Source organism: Neolamprologus brichardi, chromosome 15 (genome assembly GCF_056152115.1).
Source record: "Neolamprologus brichardi isolate AB-2024 chromosome 15, ASM5615211v1, whole genome shotgun sequence".
NCBI classification, from domain to species: Eukaryota; Metazoa; Chordata; class Actinopteri; order Cichliformes; family Cichlidae; genus Neolamprologus; species Neolamprologus brichardi.
Genome location: NC_142118.1, coordinates 6,839,864 through 6,859,409, shown reverse-complemented (window position 1 = coordinate 6,859,409; position 19,546 = coordinate 6,839,864). Strand labels below are relative to the sequence as shown.

Genomic DNA, 19,546 nt, shown 5'->3' with positions numbered 1-19,546 from the left:
CATAATAATACAAATAAAGAGATAAAAATAAGGTAAATATTTAAATGTAACCATCTTGGATGTTGTGAGCTACTAGTACATATAAAGTAGTGCATGTACTACACCTCTGCACTGTCTGTGCACTTATTATTTCACTCATGTCTAATTGTACATTTTTTAATCGATGCTTTCATTTTGTGCTGTTATTTAATTATATTTATTCATGTAATTTTTTCTAATGTATTTTTATTCCCGTGTTTAACACTTTGGTCAGTGGTTTCTGTTTTTAAAGTACTTTATAAATAAGGTTGGCTTTGCTCTTACTGGTGTGTTTGTACCACTCCTGACACGACTACTCACACTTCAGTTGAACACTAAATAAGCCACGTAATGTTACTACTTGTTTTTAAGCCATTAATGAATCTGCCATGTTTTCTTTTCAGCATTCATTACACCTCTGTTTTAGTGTCTACTTGTTCATAGGAAATAATGAGGTTTTGGCCTTAGACTGCCCATGGTTATGTTGGCTTCGCCTCCTCTGGTGCACTTATGACCCCTGCTGACATAAAACTGCAGTCACAGCCGTGCTTACATGAATACACAGACTGTAGCCACTTAAACACCCTGTCAAACAGACCTCAGAAAGAGTTGCATAATTGAGAAAGGCCTCCACTTTATCTACGAACAAAGAAGCAGACTGTTTCGGTGATGCGTTAATCTAAAAAAAGAATCAGGCAAACCGGGGAATTTTGGCATTTGACTTACTTTACTTTATTCCCTGTTAATAAAGCAAATGTTCAGGAGAAAACAGTGTTTGTGCCTGGCTAAGTGAGCAACAATAACAAATATTACCAGCAGATGTTTCAGCAGGTGGAAGAAGGTTTTCCTGGTGAAAACAAGGAACATATTCATCAAGCGTCTCTAACATTTCCTTGAATAGAAATACCCGTGGATAACTGTGTGGCGTGTACACATAAACCTGCTGCTGTTGTCGTTCCAACAACTTTGCATGTCTAGATAGGGAAAACCCAACCCGATGTTACTGATAGTACACCACCATATTGCAACATCACTTGTCCTGAGTCAAACTTATGCTGAAATGACACTGAAATCTTTATTTTTTTTGGCGTGATTAACTCTTTCATCGAGACAGGGTTAGTCCCGTGTTGGCCTTAAATTATATTCATCTGATGAGTGCAACAGCCTCCTCGGATTAATCCAAAGAGCGAGTCGGAAATATGGTGACAGAGTAACTTGTGCAAAAAGGTACAAAGAGTATTTGGGATGTAGCGAAACCCACTGGATTGTGGCACTTATAAAATTTCAGAAGTTTAGTTTAATCTGAAACTATAAAACATATTTTTAGCAGGAAAACACTGAGTCATCTGCATATCTTCTGTGTGGTATGGGTAAGACATCCATAAATATATATTCCTTCAACAGTAGTTTCAGACAAATTTATTTTACATCAAGAAGCCTGTTGTACTGCTCTATTAACTGTTCTAATAAATAACACATACAACAGCAGGCTGATAAGACTGCACCCTTGTCTGTAATATTTGCAGGACCCTGAATAAAAAGTTGGTAATCTGATCTATTGTTGACGTGAAGGCACCATTGCATATTTATGCCAATAAAACCGGTAATGTCATATAAACAAAACAAAACAAAGACCATGGGTGTCAACCAGCCAATGCTTCCCAGCAAGGGGAAAAAAAATCATGACCTGAAACAACTCTAATGTCACTAAATGAATATACAGAGCAGCTTCTGGTTACAGCTTTAACCAAAGAGCTCCTGGCTATAGTAACACAACAACAGTAACAACAAAGATGGGATTTCTGCATGGCATTAGCACTGGGCAGAGTTATGCAACACAGATGTGTATAAAAGGGTAAAAACCTGATGTGACATGGAAAAAAAACATCCCATAAGACCTCAATTATCTGTATTTACAAAAAAAACAAAAACAAAAGGTAAATTTGCCATCTTTTTTTTTTTCTACGAGCTAACCATTAAAGAAAAATTGAAATTTAGGAAAATGCTATGGAAATCGTCTAAAGGACATAACCGTCATATTCTCTGTCAACCATTTAATGACTTTAAAAAAAACAAAAACAAAAAAACAAGCAGCAATTCAATACACCAGTGTAGCTGAAACGTGCCTGCATGAAATGCATGTGAGTAAATGTTAAAAGCATTCAGTTTGGCCCATTCATTGCACATCCGCCTCCATGCTGCTGATTTACTAATACATATTGTAATGTACAGGTTTAACCCGTGACCAGAGTGCAGACCGGACAGTGGCGGCTGCAACCAGACAGTTTGATCTTCTTTTGACACTACAGTGGTTTTACTTCCTGGAATTTAAACCAGGGTTTCTAATCCCTGAAGCTCCAGGCATCGGGAAGAGCTGCGACTCCAGAGTGCAGTTGAGGATATCTGTGGCACAGCTCAGGTGAGATGGGAGGCTCTGGGTTACAGTGAAGAGAAAAGCAAACTTCCTGAGAGCAGATTCAAACCCAGAATCGTGACCCTGTTGTGGTTGTTCAGATCGGGTGCGTAACAATCTGTGTATGTATATTGCGCCTACAGCTGACACGTTGTATGTGTTAACTCCCAGATGTAGAAAAGAGATCAGGTCATGGGATAAATCCCAGTTAATGGCATTGCACTGCAAATCATCCAATCATCTGCTTCAGTGATGAAACGTGCTGTAATATTCGCTCCGACGGCAACTGCTACGGATGCACAGACACAAACTTCCCGCCTTCAGCCACAGTGTTTATTTCAGATTGAGACATTTCACCTGGAACCTCTCATCACTTGGCCTTCCACATATTTACTCACTCTACCGTGTCGTCTCTTTGTGTTTTTCTTAATGCGTCTCCTTTAAAATGCCATCCCCACTGCATGAAAAAGAAAAAAAAAAAGAAGTCTGGGACTGATTTGGAAGCCGTTTTCACTTCCACAATGCACCACTGGGAAGATGTGTGCTATTTTCACATATCAGAAGTGTGGAGAAAAAAAAATGCAATTGGTTTGGATGCTTCCTTTTTCTCTGCGGCTGCTGCAGCAATTGAGCTTTGTGTACTGTAATCACCCGCCTCTCCACATCCACTCACAGCTGAGGTCAGAGTCCAGTCACACCTCACGGGGCAGCGGCACGGACAAAAGATGTTAAAGGACAATCACGAGGCATCAAAGGTATATATATATATATATAAAAAAAAAATGAAATAAAGCAAAAAACAAAAAGAGTGACAGGATAAGTGGAGAGAGCAGCTGGCTGACTGCTGCCAGGTGGCGACCTTTAAAGCTCTTAAAAATCCGTCGTTTCCTGGCAGTGCTCGCTGTGCGCGCTCTCTCTCGTGCCAGTGCGAATGAATTCAGAGGTTTGCGTCAAAACTGCTTTGTCACTATCCAAACTGTCAAGCAGGCAGACAGCTTCAAACAAACAAACAAACAAAAAAACACAAAACTGATCCACATACAGCTGACATCCAAATAAACTGGATGACCTTAAGAACAATAACACCCTGTTTAGCTCTTTGGTAAACCGCGGGCCTAACTCTACATTCTATTCTCTGTCTTTTCAGTCAGTTTCTGGTCTTCTAAGCACTTTCCAACTATCTACCGTGCTTCTACAGCTTGTTTTCATCCCCGTTTCTTGTGCACACTCCATTACACCTCGTCGACACCCCTGCAAAAGTTCGCGTCTAAAAGAACAATAAAAACAAAACAAATAACAAAGGGAAACGGTAAACCGTCTATCCCGCCATATTCAGCGCTTTGTTTTGGCACAGCAGCTCCTTTTTTTTTGATGATGCAGATACTGGCATACAGCATGTAGGCTCACTGGAAACAACATGCCATGCAGAGAGGGATAGTGTAAACCAGCATCAGCTCAGACAGACAGACAGACAGAGAGGTGGTTCAAAAAGACAGCAAGAGAGACGGAGACAGACAGGATGAAGGTTTGATGGAAAACCGTAACAGAAAACAACAGAGGCTTGTTAGAACTCCAAAGGGCCTTCCAAAGTTTCACTTTCATGTGTGTTAGTGTGTGTGCGGTCTTTAAAACCAGACGTCACTCTTAAGGTTGGGTACACACCCAATCTTCAAACCTTCTAGCGAGAATTTGAGAGGCAGTCGCTGTTACCCAGAATAGTCAAGTATCATCCTTCCTTTGACATTATTGTCCACGCTGTCGGTTTGCCAGATACTCAAAGTGCGATGGAAATTTTTCCAAATATCTGACCTACGCTGGGAAAAGTTGAGGTCCAGCTTGCGTTGCATCAGTGAGAACTTGATATCAATGCTTGTTCCAAATTCATTTCCATTTCTCACCCTTTTTTCCTGCAGCCAACAACGGCAAAAACAACCTTTGCAAATGAATAAAAACGTATTTCCTTCTTTTTCATCCGCGAGGCTCTGCTATTACCGTGCAGCCGGCATTTCTGGCACCTTCATAATTACCGGTATCCGACACAATCAAAGCCTCGTGTCCACAGTATTCCTACATCTCAGCGTCAAACTAACCGCAGGTAGGAAAGCAAGGGCGCAAACCAAACTGCGGCTGTTTAAGCTGCGATTTATGGTTGTTCTCCTTTAAAATAATGAAATAAAAAGTGTGACATTCGTGGAAAATGTGCACTGATTTAAACTTCCTGCAGTGTATCCAAGAAAGTCCTCAGAAGTTCCTACATTTAACATCCTCTATGTGACGAGCACTGTGCAAGCTGATCGGGGGGGGTGGGGTTGCTTTTTTTTAACTTTTTTTTTTAAATTACTCTTCTGCGTAAATATCCAGCATCCTGATACAGCATTCATTTTGCAGTAGTCCCACTTGAGAGCAATAATCCAGATGTAAAGATGTGCATTCATGTAGGCCTCACGTTATAGATTTAGGTACATCATTCCACCTGAGGTCCTTCCTAACTGCCAGTGTTTCGTTTGTGTTGCTCATCTCAAGAGTTTTGTGATGACTCAGGCTGGCAGGTCTGTCCCTGAGGAGGTGCGGGTGTTGTCTTTCCAAACCGTGTGTGTGTGTGTGTGTGTGTGTGTGAGGTCTGCGTGGAAAGAAGGACGAGCTTCAGATCCATCGTCCAGAGCCTCTGGTGCGCTGCTGCTTCTTCCTCTTCTTGCACACGTAATAAATCGGGAAAACAACCAACCCTACAAACAGAGAAGGCAGAAAGTGCAAAAGAGGTCAAACTGCTGTCCTGTCTACAAGCATTAAATATTCTCTGTTGTGCAGCACTGCAAACAAATGTGGAGCTGAAAGGCATCGGAGAGAGACGGCAGCACAACACTGATTCTATTAATGATGAACCCGCCATCATGCCTATCAGTCCGCAGAGGACCATCAGTCGGACTTACAGACGCAGGAAACAGATTAACATTAATTACACTAATAACTACAGGTCAGCTGAGGCATGAGCAGTTCACAGTGCAGTCTGATTAGTCTGTAGCTGGATGTTCTTGCAAATGTACAGCACCGTGCAAGTCTTGAGCCCCTGACCTTCCTCATTTCTTTATATTTTGCTGGGAAAACTGGAGCAATGAATTAAAACCTGCAAACATACACGGAGCTTAAAGGGCTTTAAAGTCAATATTTGGCATGACCTTAGGCAGCTTTCTTTAAGTAGTCTTTAGGAATAGTTCTTCTAGATGGACATTTAAAGCTCTTATGCTGATGTTGGCTGACTTTTGTTCCATGACTGATAGTGTTCCACTGTGTGCTTTTTCTTTAAATCCAGGTATGTTTTTACTGCATTGGCAGTGTGTTTGGGATCATTTTCATGCTGCCAAAATGAAGATGAGGCTTCAGTGAAAAAAAATTCTGAAGGGGAGCTGCATCTCTCGGGTCTCTCGTCAGGTCTGTGTTGAATTTCTAGCTATTTCTTAAGTTACTGTTCATCCGCTGTAAATCTCGTCTCCCTCAAATCTTTAGGGGCACGACTTCCAGCTAAAATCTCTTTGGGAATCACTTTGCTGGTGTAAAAATATTATTTCATACCTGTGAAACTGCCTGATCTTTCTTATCTAAAAAAATAGAAACAAATGATAAGTTTTTGCTATAACAAAGTGCAAATTTTAAAGATAAAGCTGAAATTGGTCCATTGCTAGGTTGTCTCTTATGTGTAGACACAACACTAGTTCATCCTTTGTGTTAGCTATATTTTTAAGCTTCGGGTCAGGTACAGGGACTGGACTGAAACAGAGTGAAGAAGCAGCCAATGTCCTAAGACAACCTTCAGAAAGCCCAGAGAACTGATTCTCAAAACCACCATAAAAAGTTACAAGAAAGCTTTGTTCATTGGAAGCCAAATACCAAGAAATTAGGGGTGACTCAAGACTTGCACAGTCCTGTCCTTCCAGGAAGCAATAATTACTCCATTATAGTGTTTCTCTGGATCAACAGCTTTGTCCTTTTGGAACAGAAAAAGTGAACTTTTACAGAAAATAAAAAGATGCCCATGACCGAAAACAGATGATAAGAGAGGTCCTTAGCAGCCTGGAGGAAAACAACGAGGCGAACCATCTCGCTGATAAGTGTTGACTGCTCTCGCCGAAGCAGATTAGAGCTCACGTGTGTTTGTAATATGTTACCTATCACCAGCGCGAGAGCTCCGAGCACCACGACCAGCAGAATGACCACAGGAGCTATCAGCACCTTAGAAGCTGCAGAGAGACACAAGCAGAGGAAAAGATGATTGTCATTTTTTTTTCTCTTCATAAATTGCGACATTTGGTCATCGGTGAATAGCTGCGGGATGGAAGTTACTGTAACTACAAATTAACTCCATCCGCAGTGTAATGTTCTTTATTAAATGCTACATCTTTGCCGCTAGCAGCGCATGGCACGAGAGCAGTTATGAGCGCTGTAATGGGCCAGTGGCTCGTGTTAAGCGACAAATTAGCTCCCGGTTCACGGGCACCCTGCTGACATAACGAGCTGAAGCTGTTGCTGAGAGCAGAGTGAAAGAGAGCTATCAGAGGGGATTGCATGTATTTGATAACAGTGAATGGATAATAAGAATGAACATCTGATATGTGATTCTAATCATGCTTCATCAGGAATCTCGCGAATGAAGTACAGAGGTAGATGTGGATATGTTCACTTCTGTTGTTATTGGGTGGTGAATTCACATCAATCACTTAGAAAGTTTCTAAGTGCAGGAGCCCCAGGAAAGGCTTTTTCATTAAAGTGATGCAAGCAGTGGAGCTTTAGGGATGGCAGGTCTGCTTAATTCCGGCTGTTCCACCACTCTGATCCAGACTGAAATACCTTCAAACTGTTAAAAGTACAAATACCTCTATTCTTCTCTGTGTTTAATACTTCTTAGCAATCACTCTAAAACACTAAGACAGGATGCTGAACGTGGTAAAGAGTATCCCTACTAATTCTTCCTGCTTCAGTGCAGCCCATAGACGGTTATAAAGCCTCAGTCTGAGTGTCTTCTCTGTGGTTTCAAGGCGCCGATCTGACTGTGAAGCTGACTTGTGATCAACAAGTCCTTAGCAAATGAGCATAGCCTGGATCATCCTCCTTTCTGACTCTCAGAATGACCATAATTTACAAAATGGACTGCGTGTTTTGTTCAGTATGAGCTGAAAGTAACAACTTAGACCATAAATAAAGGTGATGATGATGATGATAAAGTCAACAGGAGCGTGATGACTGAGGTCACAGAGAAACAGCAGGCGAGGGCTGTTTGTCCGCACACTTCTTTACAACCAAAGATCTTTGTGCAGCCACAGGAGTCGGCCCCTGCTGGCCATTAACAAGACTGCAACTCAAAGGCACCTTACACTAACCCTGATTGAATTTACAGGCTCAATCACTCATTTCAGGTCACACCAAAATAAAAATTAAGCGTATTTTGTAAATCTCGGTCATACTGTGTTTCAAAATGGAGACTTATCTGTGGATGAAAACACACCTTCATTTTCTAACAAGAGGCCAAAAACAACTCCAGATTGGGTCAAACAACTATACTTTCAGTACAAGCATTTGTGCCACTTTGAAGACCCAAACTGTCACCCTCAGATGAGAGGGGATAGGTTAGGATGTTCAGGAACCATCAAGGCTCAACCCTGCCGTAAACAGGTAACTGTCCACAGTGAAGTTTTACATCACCAGGAACTGAGAGGATGCTTTCCAAAAGATAAGGCCCTGCTTCACTATCGACACTTTCAAACTCGACTGAAATTTACAGCTACAAGGACAAGTGCCTTCTGGAGAAAAGTTTGATGATCAGACAAAACAAAGAGTGAGTTATTTTGCCTCAATTACAGGAGGTATGATAACAGGAGTAAAGCACGGTGGTGGTAGCAGCTGCACTGGCACTCCATACACTGCACAAAGTGCATTGGATAATAAAGAAGGACTACCTCCAAATACTTCAACAGCTTGACATTTGAAACTTGGACACAACAGCTAAATGAAACCTTGTGCTGTACATATGAGGGAAAAGAAATCCTTTCCAATAATATTCTTGAAACTTTCAGGGAATGCACTGGTTCTCTGTAATTTCAAAAGCACTGTCCAACTGTCCAAAGCATCAACACATTACTTAAAAGTAGACAATTGGGGCACGGTGCAGTCAAGCACACATACAGTACTTCCCCTGAGTTTTCTGGGTGTAAGGTGTCTGTTACTTGTCTTGCACACACTTGTGTAACGAGCAGAGGACATTGTCCTAGTCTGACACTACTGTTGTGTGACAAGGATGCAAATACATAAAAGCCAGTGACCAGAGTTCACTCTCAACACGGCTTGAGCAAACAGCTGTTGTTTAAATCTGTGGCAGAACACACGGTAACTGCCGTAACGGGCCACTCCTAGTTGTAGACATGCAGCTGTGTTAGCATAAAGCTCACTATAGCTGAAAAGAGCAAACACGCTATGAAAACAGCTCTTTATCAATTACACGCAGCGACTTACCACAGACAGAGCCTCTAATTAGCCGTCTCAGATGAGGTTTATCGGGGAGATAGCGATACTTGCAGCCAAACACACTGAGGTTGGATGTGTGGTCCCCAAAAAATCTGCTGGCAAAATGAAGCGAAAGATGAAATCGGAGAGAAGAGATGGGCGGACAAAGCAGCCAGAGTGAAGAAAGTGGAGCACAACACACCTCAGGTGTCTGTAGCGCTCTCCGCAGCGGTAACAGAAGTTGGTGTTGCACTGCACACAGGTCATATGATCGCATCCCTCCGTACGCTGAATATGAATCTACAGACGAAGATTAAAACAAAGAGAGGTGATGTAACATTAACTGAATCTCAATAGTGCAGCTTGTCCACTATCGCTTTAGTGCAATACCTGAAGTCTCGTTCGGTTTCGAGCTGTACACTATAAGCATCTAACAGCATCCGCAGTAGTACAGTACATCAGCAGTACGCATCAGGGAGCAGACTTTCTATAACCTCAGCAAAAACTAGCTTTGAGCAGCTTCTTTTACTTGACACCAATCTGCTGTCTTCATCAAACATGAGCTCCTCTTCCTGCTTCCAGAGCCATGGAGCAGCAGTGTGACAAACACAGATGGAAAGTGTTTACTGCTGTGAGCAAACAGTTCCCATATACCGGTAATTAGCTTAATTTATGTCTTCCTTTAGTCATCTGACAGTCAAATTAGATATTGCGTAGACCAACTTGGTCGTAATGAGACTGCACGATAAGACCAGGCTGGTATTATGGCTAGCAGGGAGATGCCAGTGAGTCTACCAGATATGGTTTTGTGCAGCACACATGGCCATCATTTTTCACCCTGGACTGTTGCTGCCACACGTGCTTTTTTTTTTTTTTTTTACATCTGTGCATCCATCCTGTTCTCTACAGCGCTCCATCCATCATCTACAACTGCTTCAATGCTTCTTAACCTTCATTGATTCATTCATCTACACCGATAACACCCTCCATCAGTCAAATCCCTTTCTGTTTACAGACACTGTGGCTGCTTTCACGAGTCCTCTTCCCAAAATGTTGGAAACTAAAAGCTTGTGGCGTGCGTCGTTCATCAGTGTCTCACCTTGCACTTGGGGCATTTCTGGGCGTTTCTCTGTCCGTGCTCAATGACGCTCGCCCAGGTACGTAGCAGCTTGTCTCCTTTCCTGTAGTCGCGGCATTTGAGCCCGTCGTGCCAAGGTGCGTGGCATTTAAAGCACCACACAAACTGGCAATTGCTACACTGGATCTGCAGAGGAGAGAAGACAGACATGTTTACCCACAAATAACCAACATGCTTAGCCTTAAAAATGGACAACTGCACTTTGACCAATCACGTTGAATATGTTACCTTTGAGCAGAGGTGCAGATTTAGTACAGGTTATTAATCTTAAACCAAAATGCATTATTTTAGTAGCCAGTTATTTATATTCATATATACACATGACCCTTAATGAAATCCCAGGTTTATCTATTTTCCAGCCGATCTGATCTTTTAGTTCCTGCCTCCTTAAGCCTGGAACTCCTGAAAGGCCCTTTTGATTGGTTCCCCCTCGCCTGGCTTAAGCAAACAGAACCTGCTGCTTTTAAGCTCCGCCTTCTCGCCAAGGGCTCACCCAAACCCACACCTCCAGCTGTGTAACAGATGACTACAAGAGGAAAATATATACCGAGCTGATGTCAGGTAGGCACAGGCTGGAAACCAAGGCTTAGGTGTTACTTCACACTGATTACCTTATTATTTTAAAACTCTGCCCAATTTCATAAGAGCATCTGACATTATAATACGCAAATAAACACAAATCACACAAAAGTATTATTTAAGACCTTTAGGTTTTTGAATTTGCCTGTTTTTTCCCCAGGATTGTGAGGCATTTTATTCCTAAATATAAGAGTTTGCCAGTAGGGAGATGACAGGGAATGGGGGAAGAGAGATGGGAAACGATAAGCAGCAAATATCTCTGTGCAGATGTGAACTATGGATGTGGTTTCGGTTGAACAAATAAAATCATACATCAACAGGGGACCCTGGTCTTTGTTGCTCTTGACGTGAATAAAGGCTTGGGATCTGATTTGATCCACTCGCAGTTAACCAAAGCAATTACTTTTACCCCAGCTCTGCTTTTGTTGCACACACCAGCGGCACGAGGCACTTCTTTTTAATCACACAGCTCACTGCGACTCGCTGCGAGCATCCCTTTTTATGTACAACATTATGGCAACTGTCAACGCCGGCACGTCAACTTACTTTATACTTGTGCTCGGAGCGGTTGGGGGTGTGCGTCTTGAGAGAAGTGAACTGACTGCACTGGGGGCAGGGCTTTGTGCTCGAATCCAGCTGACTCAGCTCCAAGAAGTAACGATATTTTGCCACCTCCTCTTTGGTCAAATGGGAAATCACCAGTCCTTCCTCCAGGTTGCCACTACACTCCGTGATCGGACAGCCGATAAGAGCTTTCCCCACTCGCACCTGGGGAAAGAACACAGACAGATGACATGGCATCGTGGAAAAAGCTGCTTTTAATGCACGCAGAGGCTCAGAGGAGGGTGTTCTACTTTTAAATGTTACTGATAAACCTGTCAAAGGCTCCACAAAGAAATCGGTAAGCTTCATAAAACGTGTGTCAGCACTCGGTGGTTTGTTATGGTGTGTTTCTCTGGCCCAAATCTACATGCTGAATAAATTTACACCACTGATGAGAGATGGTAAATAATTCACCAAAGACCAGAAGGACTGAGGGGCAGAGGGAGGTCGTGCAGCCGCTGGAGGTTAATCTACGACAAAGCGTGTGCACGCGGGCACATTAGGCTATGTCCACACGTACCCGGGTATTTTTGAAAACGCAGATTTTTCTATGCGTTTGCACCTTTCGTCCACACGTAAACGGCGTTTTTGGTCACTGAAAACGGAGCTTTTTAAAAACTCCGGCCAGGGTGGATATTTTTGAAAACTAGGTGTGGACGAGAAAAACGGAGAAAATGCAGTGTCAAAGGTGTGCGCATTTTTTGACGTCACACTGTGCGCCACGTTATTGTTTCGGTGAAATGAATTTCTACAATACTATTACTGTTAATTGTACTCTCTGCAGTGTTTAAATGCTTACATATACAGACACAGCTACTGTCCCTCCACACCTACTACTCGGTTCTGCTTCTATGCCCCAGCTTTGTTTACTTTTTCCCACCGAGACTTCTAGACTTCTGATTGGCCAACATTTCTACAGGTTAGGAATATAGCGCCACCTGCTGCTTTGGCATGTTCCTAGCAGCGTTTTCCTTCATTTCTGCCTTTACGTGTGGACGGGATTATTTTTTAAAACGAAAACGGAAAATCTCCGTTTTCAAAAATACCCGTGTACGTGTGGACGTAGCCTTAGTGCGGCGTGAGTGCCTGGAACTTGGTAACTCTGAGTGGAACTGAACCACAGTCTGATGATCCAGTAAAACACCAACTAACCATAAGGTCACGCACTCTGGAAGAAGTGCACTCTTTTATTTAGACTTCTCTTGAAGGCGTGTGAGGCTAAGGTAAACAAACCTGCTCACCAAAAGGCTTTCAAAGATAACGCCGGATATTTTGACTCTCTGACTAAGCGATTTCAGGAGGCTGACATGTAATCCTGGAAATTTCACAATCTGTTATTATCATGAGTCATTCATTTAGCCTTTACAGTGCTACGTGCCAATGTCCGGCAAACACAAACTCATGTCATCTAACCCTACCTATAATGCAGTATGTGATGCAGTAAATGTCACGGGCAGGATTAGAGACAACTCAAATCCCACTGGAAGTATTGCCTCCTATTCTTTTACCATCTTTCGTTTCAAACTTTTTTCAATGCGCTTCCTCCCAGCTAGGGCTGATCTTCTTCTCTAGTTCCATTCATCTTTCATTTCCTCATTTTTCTCTCTCTCTGTCTCCTCAACACATTAAATCCATCAAACCCTGCGAGACCTGTTATACCGACACATGATCAGGTCTTTTCTCCCTTTGTGTGTGTGTGTGAGAAATGGCAGGCCGAAAACAATGGCACAATGGCATCAACTTCTGACGGTGTCACACCCATATCACCCACCCCCCCAAAAACCCAATATTGCATATAAAGTGAGCATATATCATCCAAAGCTATATTGATATTGTTGCCACAACAGCAGCGCAGGGATGACCAGCACAGACTGGTTGGACAGGTTATTTCTCACCTCCACGTGTCACAGAGTGTGGTCTGCTGAAAACACAGGTGACTTTGTTCTGTGGTTTTAATGTCTTGAGTGAAAACATAATCAAATATAACCAGAAACCTGAGTTTACCACATAAGCAGTGAACCGTTCACCTACCTGAGCCAGTCCGAGCACGTAAACTGCCACGTGCTGCACGTATTTGAAAACTAGCTGACTGAGGCTGGGTTGTAAACTAACAGCATTGGGTTACATCCAGCTTTGAATAAGAGATTCGTAAGAGCAGCAGATGATGTCAGCATGACGTGGACCAAAATGAGATCATGCTGCCTTCAAGTAAAACAACTGGTAGTAAGTGTTTAGGAATGTAGGAGGCTTTAAAAGGGACCTGTGTTTGGCAATCTGTGATTCAGTATTTGTATTCTGTACTCTACTAGGGTAGCTTTGCATGATTCACAGCCCTGTCCCCCTTCCCTCATACCCAACCAGTCAAAGCGGATGGCTGCTCCTTCCTTAGCCTTATTCTGCCGGAGGTTTCTTCCTGTTAAAAGGGAGTTTTTCCTTCCCACTGTCACCAAGTGCTTGCTCAAAGGGGGTTATTTGTTTGTTGGGGTACTCTCTGTATTATTGTCAGGTCTCTACCTTACAATATAAACTCCCTTGATGTGGCTGTTGTTGTGAATTGGTGCTATAGAAATAAAGCTGAATCGAATTCACAGTAAAACAATTTGTCTCACAGGTTCAGCCAGCTTATCAACTGTATGAAACTAGCCGTTTTAGCGCTCTCTTCCTGTTCCCTTTAAGCAGACTTTCAGGTGAGTGCCTGCCTCTGCTAAACTGAACATTTTAAGAGCAGATGGGTGGCTGTGTCCCTGAGATGATCGATTTGGGATTTCCACTTTTGCTGACATCATACAGAGCACAGAGTACAAAATATTGTCTAGAACTTACTATTATGGGCAATGTGAAGCCTGAAGTTTTGGCTCATAGGGTTTTCCCATAGTTAATCTGACCTCATGAAACCTCTCGTCACTATTTGTTTAATAACACTAAGCCAAAATTGAGAAGCAGTGTATGAAAAACTAAATAGACCCGTACTGCTGTCATACGTCTAAGCGGGTAAGTAGCAGCCAGGTGCTGGTAATCAAATGAACCCCATTAATGGATCTTTAGGAAGCGTGAGCACCTCTATGAAAGCAGAGGTTCTGGCAGTTTGCTGGTCTGAAGCATTCAGCTGTGTCTTTAATACATGAGTAATGATCTCAGAGGAGCAACTACTGCTGCCCGTTAGCCTGGAAAAGGTTATAAGGCCATTTCCAAACAATCTGGAATCCATCATCCCACACTGAGAAAGACTAAACATGTAAAATGTTGATGATATTTTCCCAGGAGCGGATGATGCAGCGCATTCACCTCAACGTTAGACCCTCCAAAACAAAAACAAAAAAAAACAAGTTCAACTTCTCCGACTCTAAAGTGCCACATTTTTCAAAAACCCAACATAGCCTATCAGCACCTCATAACAACTGATGATGGAGGGCTGATGACTTGAGTCAACCATGAACTCCTCTGTACACCAAAGTATTCTAGAGTGAAATGTGAGACCATCGGTGCAACAGCTGAAGCTTGGCTCAAACTGGATCACCAACAAGACAACGATCTCAAGCAGAGCAGCAAATCTACAGCATGATGACCGAAAAAGAAAAGAATCAATGTGTTGCAATGGCCCAGCTAAAGTCCAGACCTCAACCTGATTGAAATGACCATTGTAAAGACCAACGGGCTGAAGATTCCTCCACAATCATGTGGGACCCACAGAAAACAAACACTTCAACTTACTGCCGCTAAAGGTGACTCCACTGAATCACGTAGGATACTCAGCTTTTCACACACTGCTTCTGCATTTTGGCTTAATTTTTGTTATATAAATGATGACACAGTGTAATATATCATGTGCTGGTGTTCATTTAAGAACATGCTAATGTCCTGATACATAAAGCCTTGGAAATGAAAGCGATTACACTGCCTAGATTTCATTAGGTCTTTATTTAGCACAACAGGAAAGTTGCAGGTTTAATCCCTGTTATAACAACTGTTATAACAACATGGCTGGCAGCGGTTCAGTGCAACATCCATCCATCCTGCAGAGCCTGACCAAGATCCCAGGAGCAAAAACAAAAAAACAGAAAAACAAAACAAAAAACACCAATTCCCAAGTGTCTGTGACCACATCCATCTGACATACCGCTTCTACTGAGGGTAAGCGCCAAGCATGTGTGCTAAAAATTCCACCTCCACAGGATAATGTACATGACCCTTTGAAAAAAATAATAATAATAATTCACAGTGTGCTGATCAGAGAGCCGGCTTGGCTCTGTATTTGCATGAATGTTCAGGCCCTGTTATCAAAGCAAGGCAACTGCAGATAAAAATGAGCCTCAATGTGACTGATAAAAAAGTGTGTTATCTACACAGATTAAAGCCAATCTTAGCAACAGTAGCAAAGAGATGAGAGTGCAGCTCCTCCCTGGGCTGTAAAAGCAACAGGGATTATGACTGAAAGATTGCTGACCGGAACAGTCTGATGAAGAAGGCACAAGAAGGCAGAAAATCCATCCTGAAACACTTTACCTCTGGTAGAAAGCATCGCTGGCTGGCAAATTGTAATTTTACTGTCAGTGCAACATGAACATGTAAAATAAACGGTTATTTAATTTCTCTGTTCAGTGGGCTAGTCAGTGTTTTGGGGTATTAAAGCAGAAAATAACTGCTAATACGCACAATTTTATATTCGCTTATTTATCGCAGGTCACACAGTCATCGCAGCGCTGACCACTGTTACTGAACACTGCAGAGCTTCCTCGCATCGTGCAGGCCTGGTAGGAAGCAGCAATGTGCCTTGTGCTGCAGTCTGATAGCTGTTTATACTGGAGAGTAATCAATCTATCAATTATTAATTTTCTTAATGGATCAGCATAAAGCAACAGAGACTCCACACTGATATTTGTTATAGTGGAAGAACTCATTCTTCAACTATGACGTTGTTGCCTCTGTGTTGACTGCTGCAGCTGTTTTTATCCATCTTGTTCCTCCAGATACCAAAAGGCATTCTGGGAATGTAGGAATCAACCCAGAAGGGGATGATCCCACACTTTGTGCCCCTTTGGGATGCAACTGGACATACTAATGCACATAAGAATAAAGGTCTTCTATCTGAAGGTGGGATCCTTCTTAAAGAGCCTGAGAGAAAGACACCGAATAAGCCAAAAGCTCTCACAAAGTCCTCTATTGTGAAAACCACCGCTGCCAGGTCCCAATTTTGGTGTGGCATGCGTCTGTGACCCAGATTCACCGAAAAAGTACTCATCACAAGACAAGAAGACCTGTAGATTCTCGCACTCACTCGTTAATTAACCCTTAACGTGGATCTTTTTGGATGCATGCGAAACACGTGGGGTTGGGGGTCACCACCTGGTATGCTCGAAAGCCAAGCCCGTGCTTCTAAATGTGGATAAAATGCCAAATATAGCACAAGAAAAGTGTGAAGGAGAAGACTGCAAAGTTACTGCTGCTCAAGGACACCTCGGCCAGCTGCTGCTGACCGACCCAGCGAGGCCTGCTTCTGGGACAGGCCCCTTTTGTTTTCACTGAGATACCCCCCACTGATCCCTAACCCAACCAACCTGGGAGCTGACGTAGAGTTTCAGACACTCGTCACACACGGCCTTCCTGCAGCAGGGCAGGGGTGCGATGGTTTTCTCTTCCATGCACACCCGGCAACTCTGCATCGCACCCTCGGCGTCGGCCTGCTCCGCGGACAGCCGGTGGGACAAGTCCCCGAAAGGATCCACCAGGTCGTCCACTGTGTACGGTTGCGGCTGCCCAGTCTCCAAGTCCCGTTCTGACGCGTCTGCTGCGACCGTGTCATCGGAGCGGTCCGTGATTTCGGCATCTTTTCCATGGCTGTCGCTGGCAATGCAGTAAACGGTGCAGTAGACGTGCTCTTTGGCACTGACAGACCCATCCGGAGTGGCCGTGCTGCCGCTGTTGTCACACGTATGATGGCGCTGACCTGTAACGGTTAACAATTCAACTGCCCGAACACCCAAACTCGGTAACTCGCTCGAGGTTGGTTCGTTTTCCACCTCGGCTTCGCCCGTTTCTACGTCCGACTTTGTAGACCCGCTACAATCAGGTACATAATCTTGAGTGTCGTTAACGTTTCCTTCGTGGTTTTCAAGCTCGGCTCCGCACTGCATCCGACTGCCTCTGTTTAGACGGAAAGAGGGAGATTTTGAATCCCCGAAATTCTTCCTCAGGATGTCGACAGCGCTCGCCCTCCTCCTCGCTCTCCCTCCGCCGTTGCAGTTGTTGTTGTTGTTGCCCTCCGCATCCTTCCCCCCCGGGTCCCTGTCGCTTTCGTCCAGCGATAGCCGAGAGTTTGACCTGGTGACACGTCGGCTCAAATCTCCGAGCGTCCGCTCAACTTTACCGTCCGTGAGGGAAGTTTGTGTCGGCAGGTTGCGGGACAATTTCACCCTCCCCTCCTCGATGCCGCTGATGAAACTCGGCATTTTACAGGCGTCAGCTATCGGGCCGTCATTTTCCATTCCCGATTTAGCTCTCCCCATTTAAAGAGCGGCTCTCTCCCATGCGTACCGCCGCCTGCTCGTCTGTCTGCCTCTCACCCAACTCCCACTACCAAAACAAAACAAAGCAGTCAGGTCGCTGCTTCCGGGTGTCGTCGTAAGCGTGCAGGAGAGCAGCGATAGGCCGATGGAAAGCCTAGTGGTGGAGATCGGAGAGAGCCTAACTCCCCTTTAATCTATGCCACCAAATAAAAACAGTGCTCCCGGTGCTAAGTGTGAGGAAGAGGAGCCAGAAGGGCTGGCCCACTGGCTATTTTGTTGTTTTTTTGTTTTTTGTGCTAGGCCTCTGTGTCAAACATAACGCCAGAATCGGCCCACTAAAGACTCCAATTTGGCCCACTGGATGGTTTAGAACAGCGGTCCCCAACCCCCGGGCCACGGACCGGTACCGGTCCGTGAGTCGTTTGGTACCGGGCCGCGAGAGTTGAGGCTCGGGTGTGACTTGGCTTTCAGGGTTTTTATCGGTTTTTAGCGTTTACTGTGTTTCCCACTGATAAAGACCTCCTCCATTAACATCCATAGTACACGAAGTAAAAAGTAAGTAATAGATAAACATTTAGTTCTTTTTTTCCACTAGTTGAAATAAATTATTTTTACTGTAAAAAAAAAAAAAGACAGAAAAAATCAGTTTTTCTCCCAATCCAGCCTACTGTACAGTTTTAGCAAATGTGAAGGAGTGCACAGATTTTGAACTTTTAACTGTATTTCATAGGTTTTACAGCTTTTCCTGATAAAGACTCGCCCATTGACATTCATACTACACCAAAGTACTTAACTAACAGATAAACAATTACAAGACAGTAAAGTTCCCGTGTTTCCATTACTACAGCGAGTCTACAGTTTAACAGAAACCTTATCTTTTATCGTTACAGGACAACCTGTGCAATGAACTGCCATAACCTTTTTTGTAATTTTACACATTTATCATTCAGTTTCACTTAAGATTAAAGCGGCCCTCTTATGCGGCCCATAGTGTAAAACAAGTGACATCCCTGCCCTCGTAGGTTCTTCAACCTGTCCTTGTAACGACTGCAGCTCTGCAGCTGTATCTTATAATGCACAGTTAAAATAATTAAATGAAAAAAAAAATCCATCACATTTCTTTGACGTTTCAGCATTAAATTAATATAAAATTACAGCCTTCTTTTATAACTATTGTTTGTAAATATAAAGAAAATGTTCAGTTTAATAAGTTTTGCTTGTAAAAAATCTGAACTATGATCACATTTAGCAAATACAATATTAAAACATTATAAATCGTGAGCATTTATTGTCTGAACAACTTTCCATTTTGTCCCATCACGACAGAGAATTGGACCATAATTTAATTTATTCTTTCCTGCCACATTTCACCTTTTCATAAATGTTCATAAATGTAAAAAGCCATTAGTCTGTATTTTTACAGTAACTTCTGAACAATCCAAACCATTGAAGCATATAATCATCATTCTGGTAATGTAAAAATATTGACAGTCCTTCTACCCAAGGTTTGTGTTTTAATTCCTAATAATGTGTTTTTGTAATACAAAAAATACAGAAAATGAATGTATTTTCTTACTGTATCCCCCCCCCCCTCCCCCTCCCCCCAAGAGTCTAAGAGGTCTTTCCCATTCATTTCTGGGAAATTTTATTGAAGGAGAACAAAAACCTTCAGATTGCTGTGTATCTGCTGTGGCAATGTCCTTGAGCAAGATACTGCATCTTTGTTAGCTTCGTTTACGAGAAACTGAATACATCACTTTGTACTGCTTTGCAAATCATTATAACAACCCAGAGAAGAAA

At 43.1% G+C, this 19,546-nt stretch overlaps 1 protein-coding gene across 2 annotated transcripts; it reads right to left on the bottom strand.

Moving 5' to 3' along the window:
- Positions 1 to 726: 726 nt before the first annotated feature.
- rnf217 (ring finger protein 217) lies at positions 727 to 17,839 on the bottom strand. 2 transcript variants are annotated; one of them, XM_087852198.1, is made up of 7 exons: positions 16,799 to 17,839; positions 11,187 to 11,408; positions 10,023 to 10,187; positions 9,126 to 9,223; positions 8,933 to 9,039; positions 6,595 to 6,666; positions 727 to 5,157 (listed from the first exon to the last, which is right to left on the bottom strand). In XM_087852198.1, the coding sequence occupies exons 1-7, from the start codon at positions 17,744 to 17,746 to the stop codon at positions 5,075 to 5,077; spliced, it is 1,695 nt and encodes a 564-aa protein (XP_087708324.1). In that variant the 5' UTR covers positions 17,747 to 17,839; the 3' UTR covers positions 727 to 5,074. The 2 variants fall into 2 exon arrangements, with proteins under 2 accessions (XP_087708324.1, XP_087708325.1); XM_087852199.1 differs by having other exon boundaries at positions 8,933 to 9,036.
- Positions 17,840 to 19,546: the final 1,707 nt, after the last annotated feature.

Coding starts and splice junctions, on each gene's coding strand:
- rnf217 (XM_087852198.1), bottom strand. CDS start 17,746: ATGGGGAGAGCTAAATCGGGAATGGAAAATGACGGCCCGATAGCTGAC. Junction 10,188..11,186: donor GCTCCGAGCACAAGTATAAA/GTAAGTTGACGT, acceptor TCTCCTCTGCAG/ATCCAGTGTAGCAATTGCCA. Junction 5,158..6,594: donor AGCTCTCGCGCTGGTGATAG/GTAACATATTAC, acceptor CTCTGTTTGTAG/GGTTGGTTGTTTTCCCGATT.